Here is a 7708-nt window from a genome sequence, read left to right as displayed (position 1 = left end):
TTTTGTAAAATTAGAAGTGGTTTTCCATCATTTCCTCTATTTAAAAAAGCCTCTCCTTGGTTTAAAATGGCTCTGGGGATAGATCTAAAATGTTGGGGAAATTGCCCCTGCTGCCCCCGGGGGAATTGGGAACACAAAAAAAAGTTTTTTGTTCTGTGGTTATTGCTCCCTTCTCTCGATAAATACACTAACATCCCAGAGTTGCCCACCCTTCCTTGAATGCAGTGGCTTCCATCTTAGAATAGAAACTACTTGAGTTGAGTGCACACCCACCACACGAAAAACAGATTGTGCATTGCTTTCTTATATTTGTAAAAAATAAATCTGTTTTTATATCTGTGAATCCTAAAATCTACTCTTCCTTCTCCCCCCCTCCCCCCGCCCTGCACCGCCTCACCCCTCTAATGTCACTCAAGGGAGTCTACACTATTACTCTCAAGACTGTTCACCAGCAACTAAGTAATGAAGGAAACGAATCCAGAACAGTGCCCTTTTTCTTGGAAAATGGTCAGTGGCTGAAAACAGTCGCTATATCATTCTTAACAAGACTATTGTACAGTGTCTGCCTATTTGTTTTTAATGTCTTGAATGTCATGAAGTTCCTTCTGCAAGGACGCAATGCCTTCAAATCGCCCGTTGACTTATGGCGATCCCACAAATTTCAAGAAGTGGTTTTGCCATAATAATAATAATAATAATAATAATAATAATAATAATACTTTATTTATACCCCACCACCATCTCCCAGAGGGACTCTGGGCAGCTCACAACGCATTCAAAGGTGCAAACACGCAATATACAAAAAGTGCAAAGACAACAACACAAAGCAACAACAATCAGCATAACCAAATGCTAACTTGCCTTTCCTATCCCCAAAATCCTGAAGGCTCCTAGCAGTGGCATTGCTCCTTCCAATTACAGATGCTGTACTCAACCCTTTTTCTTTACTATCTTAATCCAGTTATTCTTCTGTTTTTCTTTTTCCAAGCCACTATACTTTCTGATTACAAGTATAGTAAGGGATCACTTTTTCAACCTCCCAGGTTGTATTTTACAAGCAATACATAAAACTTTGTGGTATGAAGAAAAAAAAGTGCATTGCAGAGGAAAGGATATTGAGGCTGGCACAGAGCAAAACAGCCTGGACTCTGCAGGTCTCTTAGATCACTGCTTCTTAAACTGTTGGTACCAACCCCAAATGGAGTTTCCTTAACTCAATATTGGGGTCCTGAAAAATTCGACAATAGTAAAAGGTTTCTGAATGCCACCCAGACATCTACACAAATCTGTTAATAACATCATAGTGTTTACAGTGTACTCTGCAGAAATTGCTTCAGCTGTACTTCACAAAAAGGAAAACTGGCCTATTTAGGAAGCCTTGCAAAGGTTGATTTATTATCAGTAAATGTGCATTTTAATACTTATTTTCTATAGCTGTATAATGTATAATGTCATGTTAAAAAAATTATCAGGTGGAAAAAGCAGAAAAGGTTTAAGAAGCCATACCTTAAGAGTATAAAAAGGTAAAGGTAACTATTTCGCCTGACATAAAGTCTAGTCATGTCCAACTCTGGGGGGTGGTGCTCATCTCTATTTCTAAGCCAAAGAGCTGGCAATGTATTGTCAAAGGCTTTCATGGCTGGAATCACTAGGTTCTTGTGGGTTTTTTTCGGGCTATAGAGCCATGTTCTAGAGGCATTTTCTAGAGCCATGTTCTAGAGCTGGCGTTTTCCATAGACACCTCTGAGGTCATGTAGCCAGCATGACTGCATGGAGTGTTACCTATTGATCTACTCACATTTGCATATTTTTGAACTGCTAGGCTGGCAGAAGCTGGGGCTAACTGCTGGAACTCTGTTCTTGGATTTGAATCGCTGACCTCTCAGTCAGCAAGTTCAGCAGCTCAGTGGTTTAACCTGCTACACTTTACTCTTCTTTTCCTTTTCCATAGAATCAAAGTCGAATGTTTTGGTGTTTTACCACCTTTGAGGGAGGCTTCTCTCTTGTCCCTACGTTGGGAGCTGTAGCTGACAGAGGGAGTTCAATCCACTCTCCCTGTGATGGCACACCAGGAAGATCTAATGAAAAACCTAAATGTGTCTGGCTATTTTCCCAGTGACCATCGGTATGCCCTAATTACTATAATTCCCCCAAAATAAAACTCTATAAACAAGATTGAATCAACCAAATTGTTTACTAAATAATCTAGGCGAATTACAACAATGTACAAAGGTGTGGATTAATTATGATGGTATAACTGAGGTAAATATAACTATACACTATGGGGGATGATGTAACTATCTATCTATGACAAATATTATCTATCCTTTATTACATATATTATCTATAAACTATCTATCTAACTATCTATAACTATTCTATGGCAAATACAACTATCTACGAACTATCTATTATAAACTTTAGGGCAAATACTATCTATAAGGCAAATACGTGTTATAAACTTTAAGGCAAATACGGCTATAACTATTCTATGTATATTACTATCTATCTATAAGCTTTGGCAAATACGTGATTAGGATGGCCTGTTCAAATTGCTAGGCCAGACCAGACACTATCTGGCAACTGTCTATTAGCTATGACAAACAAAGAATGGGAAACGAAGTTCTATAACCAGCCCATTCTGGCTCTGAGTCAGAATGGGCTGCACCAACCGAACTCGGCCTCTAGGGGAAACCTAAGCTCTCCCCTAAACTTGGTAAAATGGAACAGTCCAACTGAGAAATAAACAGGCCGAGACATCACACTCCCCATATTCGAACCACAGACCTATAATAATAATAATAATAATAATAATAATAATAACAATAATAATCTCCCCCAACGGGGACTCGGAGCGGCTTACATGAGTCCTATCAGTCAGCGGTCTTGCCAGAACACAGGATTAACCCATTGTGCCACTGGGGGCTCCTAAAAATAGACTTGAAGTACCATACTATACATATCGCAAGTCCTGTCGTGTCCCTGGACTGCTAAAGTCTGAAGAAATACAGCATCTTTATGTTTGTCTTCTATTTCTACCCGTGTGGATGATTATTAGTCGACGATTACCTACACATGCACTGCAGATTTGATGCAATTCAGCACCACTTTCACTGCCTTGGCTCAATGCTGTGGAATCCTGGGAGTTGCAGTTGGGGAGAGGGATGCCTCCAGCACTCTTTGTCAAATAATATCTGGGGCCCTTCCATGCAGTCACATAACCCAGAATATCAAGGCAGAAAATCCCACAATATCTGTTTTGAGTTATCTGTGGTCCCTACCACACAGCCCCATATCCCAGAATATCAAGGCAGAAAACCCCACAATATCTGCTTTGAATTATCTGTGAGCTCTTCCACACAGCCCTATATCCCAGAATATCAAGGCAGAAAATCCCACAATATCTGCTTTGAGTTGAATTATCTGTGGGCTCTTCCACACAGCCCTATATCCCAGAATATCTGTTTTGAACTGGGTTATCTGGGGGCCCTTCTACACAGCCCTATATTCCAGAATACCAAGGCAGAAAATCCCACAATGTCTGTTTTGAACTGGGTTATCTGGGGGCCCTTCCACACAGCCCTATATCCCAGAATATCAAGGCAAAACCCCCCACAATATCTGCTTTGAACTGGGTTATCTGTGGGCCCTTCCACAAATCCCTATATCACAGAATAGCAAGGCAGAAAACCCCACAATATCTGCTTTGGGTTGAGTTATCTGTGGGCTCTTCCACACAGTCCTATGTCCAAGAATATCAAGGCAGAAAATCCCACAATATCTGCTTTGAGTTGAGTTATCTGTGGGCTCTTCCACACAGCCTTATATCCCAGAATATCAAGGCAGAAAATCCCACAATATCTGCTTTGAGTTGTCTGTGGGCTCTTCCACACAGTCCTATATCCCAGAATACCAAGGCAGAAAATCCCACAATATCTGCTTTGAACAGGGTTATCTGGGGGCCCTTCCACACAGCCCTATATCCCAGAATATGTTTTGAACTGGGTTATCTGGGGACCCTTCCACACAGCCCTATATCCCAGAATATCAAGGCATAATATCCCACAATATCTGCTTTGAGTTATCTGTGGGCTCTTCCACACAGTCCTATATCGCAGAATATAGAGGCAGAAAACCCCACAATATCTGCTTTGAGTTATCTGTGGGCCCTTCCACACAGTCCTATATCCCAGAATATCAAGGCAGAAAACCCCACAATATCTGCTTTGAGTTGAGTTATCTGATTCCACACTCAGATAATGTGGGATTTTCCGCCTTGATATTCTGGAATATAGAGCTGTGTGGAAGAGCCCTGAGTCCACACTGCCATATATTCCAGTTCAAAGCAGAAAATATGGGATTTTATTCAGCACAAGGAAACCTCCCACTCTTTCCGATTTTCCATAGCATTGAGTTCAAGTAGAGTCTCAATATCCTGTCTTGAAGAGAGGAGAGAAGAGAGGGAGGGAGGGATGGAGAGAAACAGCCCCGCCCTCTTTTTTGAGTCCCCGAGCTATGACGTCAAAGCCAATGCGGTTGCCATGGGAACCCAGGCCTTGGCGCCTGACGGCTGTCGTGAAGCAGTGGAACGAGAGCCTCGCTAAGAGAGGGAGTGAAGGGAAAGCAGGGAGGAGGCGGAGCGCGGCGCCGGGGTTGGGGAAAGAAGAAGCTGAAGAAGACGGAGAAGGAGCCGAGAGCCGGCCTTGCTCCTGCTGCGGTTGCTGCTGCTGCTGCTCCTTCTCCGCGCCGGAGGGCCTGAGGGTGCGCGGGCCGCACCCGCCGCCGAGGGGCCTCGATGTAGGAGCCTCCCTGAGGGGCGCGGATCCGGAGGCCGCAGCAGAGGGGACCTGCAGGGACTGTCGCCGCAGCAGGAGGAGGAGGAGGGCGAGCAGGGGCCCCCGCGGGCGGGATGTTCTCCAAGAAGCCCCACGGCGACGTGCGGAAATCCACGCAGAAGGTGCTGGACACCCGCAAGGACCCGCTCACCCGCCTCAAGCACCTGCGCGTCGTTATCGGTGAGGGAAGGGGCCTTCCTCGGGCCCAAGCGCCTCTGGGTGCCTCCACGCTGCGGCTGGGGTGCTATTGCAGGCCTGGGCAAACTTGGGCCCTTCAGGTGTTTTGGACTTCAACTCCCACCATTCCTAACAGCCTCAGGCCCTTTCCTTTTCCCCCTCAGCCGCTTAAGCGGCTGAGGGGGAAAAGGAAGGGGCCTGAGGCTGTTAGGAATGGTGGGGGTTGAAGTCCAAAACACCTGGAGGGCCCAGGTTTGCCCAGGGCTGTGAAATTGCTATGGGACTCTGGGGGTTGGCCTTCTCTTCCTTGGATTCCTCCCCAAACTGTAAATCCCAGGATGCCATCGCACTGAGGCGTGTCAATCAAAGCACTCCTTCCCTCTCCTCTCCATGCACTGTGGATGTAATGCAGTTTGACACTACTTTTGCTGCCCTGGCACAATGCAGTGGGGTCCTAGGAGTTGTAGTTTGGCACTATTTGGCAGAGAAGTTGAAGGACTTAGTGAGATTAACAATACTAATGTATTATACAGGGTGAGGCAGCATAACTTCCTTTTTTCAAAACTTAATAAAAATGCTAATGAAGGTGGTCAGCTGAAACATTCACGCCTAGCTTCAGCAGAGAGCTCTTTGCCCCACCCCAGCCATTCCACAGATATATAAACCCATTTTCCTATTTCCAACAGACCTCACTACCTCTGAGGATGCTTGCCATAGATGCAGGTGAAACGTCAGGAGAAATGCCTCTAGAACATGGCCCTATAGCCCAAAAAAACCTACAAGAACTTAATAAAACCCAATGTATGAATCAGAAAAAAAAGTTAATAATGTAGGCGCATAACCTAAAGTTTTGTTTTACGTAGTTTTGAATAAAACTCCTTGCAGGGTATAATGCTCAACAAAGAATAGCTGGTCCACCCCTCCAGAAGACTGTTGGTGAATTTCTCACCTCAAAAGTTGAGCTTTTTTTGATAATTTGAACCCAACCACCTGATGAAGGCTCTTGTGAGTCGAAACCAGTTGCAGGTTGGAGTCAATTCATGTGACCACTGGAGTCTACTCATATGTAATAAAGAACAGGACATTTTCTCAAACGAAGACTTTGTTTTATACTTCAAGAGAAGAACCAGTTGTTTCTACTTAATGTGAATGTGGCTGTTTTTTTTATATGTGTATTTGTAATATATACATTGAGTTAATTTAGTTATTTTCATATTACCACTATCAGTGGATTTTGGTCTACACAGTTTCAGGGAAACCCATTTTTCTTTTTTTTCATGACTCTTGCCAGCATAGCAGGCATTATGTTGGCAATTTCTTCCTGGATGTTGGTCTTCAAATCTTGTAGGGTCCTTGGACGGTTCACATAAACACAGGATTTCAAAAAACTCCATAGAAAAAAATCACAAGGGGTCAAATCTGGACAGTGGGCTGGCCATTCCAAATCCACTCAAAAAGTAGGCCTCAATGGCAAAAGCACGCTCCTCACTGTTCCAACGCATGATGGCAACTGAACTGTGTCAGGACAAAACTTTATACTCCCACCTCTAGACCACTAGCGCTCTACTACGTCTTCAATTGACTGAATGAGGCACATTTTTAAAAAAGGAAGTTATGTTGCCTCACCCTGTATATAATACTAGCCATCCCCTGCCATGCGTTGCTGTGGCCCAGTCTATTGATTCCCATGTTATCCTTTATTACAGTGTTTCTCAATATGGGGGATCGTGAGGGGGTGTCAGAAGGGTTACCAAAGACAACAGTATTTTCTGCTGGTCATGGGGGTTCTGTGTGGGAAGTTTGGCCCAATTGTATCATTGCTGGGGCTCAAAATGCTCTTGGATTGCAGGTGAACTATAAATCCCATTAACTACAACTCCCAAATGTCAAGGTCTGTTTCCCCCCACCTCCATCTGTGTTCATATTTGGGCATATGGAGTATTCGTGCCAAGTTTGGACTGGATCCTTCATTGTTTGAGTCCACAGTGCTCTATGGATTTAGGTGAACTTCAACTCCCAAACTCAAGGTTAATGCCCACCAAACCCTTCTAGTGTTTTCTCTTGGTCATGGGAGTCCTGTGTACCAAGTTGGGTTCAGTTTCATCGTTGGTGGAGTTCAGAATGCTCTTTGATTGTAGGTTGACTATAAATCCCAGCAACTACAATTTCCAAATGACAAAATCAATTTTTGAGTGATGGTCACTCCTTGGGTTAGTAGGTGTCTTGTGGCCAAATTTGGTGGCAATTCGTCCAGCGGATTTTGAGTTATGAAGTCACTCCAAACGAATAGAGCATTTATAGATATACACTAGCTGTCCCCTGCCACGCGTTGCTGTGGCCCAGTCTGTTGATCTGGAAAATAAAGTAATGAGAAAGTGTTGGTTTCTAATATATGTAATTTCTTTGTGCTTGTGGGTAAACAGTATTTTTTGCTGTTTCTTTGCCAGTGTTGATGTGGAGATTGTCTGGTTTGCCTACTCTGGAACAGACAACATAGAATTGTCCTTCTTTAGCGGTCGCTTTCAAAGCTATGTTACTATATATGTGTGTGTGTGTGAATCATATCTATCTATATCTATGGCTGGATGGCTCTTTGTCAGGAGGGCTTTGATTAAGTTTTCATGCCCTGATGAAGGGGGTTGGAATGGATGACCTTAAATATTTTCTGTTGATCATGGGGTTTCTGTGTGGGAAGT

General features: G+C 43.8%; 1 protein-coding gene across 11 annotated transcripts in view; it reads left to right on the top strand.

Moving 5' to 3' along the window:
* Positions 1-4529: 4529 nt before the first annotated feature.
* The window catches only part of RALGAPA1 (Ral GTPase activating protein catalytic subunit alpha 1), a 165988-nt gene continuing 162809 nt past the window's right edge, over positions 4530-7708 (top strand). For 4 of the 11 annotated variants that reach the window (XM_060759130.2, XM_060759110.2, XM_060759116.2 and 1 more), the window contains exon 1: positions 4531-5015. In XM_060759130.2, the coding sequence (XP_060615113.2) occupies positions 4910-5015 (106 nt within the window). In that variant the 5' untranslated portion in view covers positions 4531-4909. Of the gene's footprint in view, positions 5016-7708 lie in introns of all 11 variants that reach the window. The other 7 variants (XM_060759103.2, XM_067462882.1, XM_060759124.2 and 4 more) reach the window with 3 other exon arrangements.

The sequence above is a fragment of the Anolis sagrei genome, chromosome 1 (genome assembly GCF_037176765.1).
Source record: "Anolis sagrei isolate rAnoSag1 chromosome 1, rAnoSag1.mat, whole genome shotgun sequence".
In the NCBI taxonomy this organism is placed as follows: Eukaryota; Metazoa; Chordata; class Lepidosauria; order Squamata; family Dactyloidae; genus Anolis; species Anolis sagrei.
The sequence above is the reverse complement of the archived record's forward strand: the minus strand, read 5'-3'. Positions and strand labels throughout refer to the sequence as shown.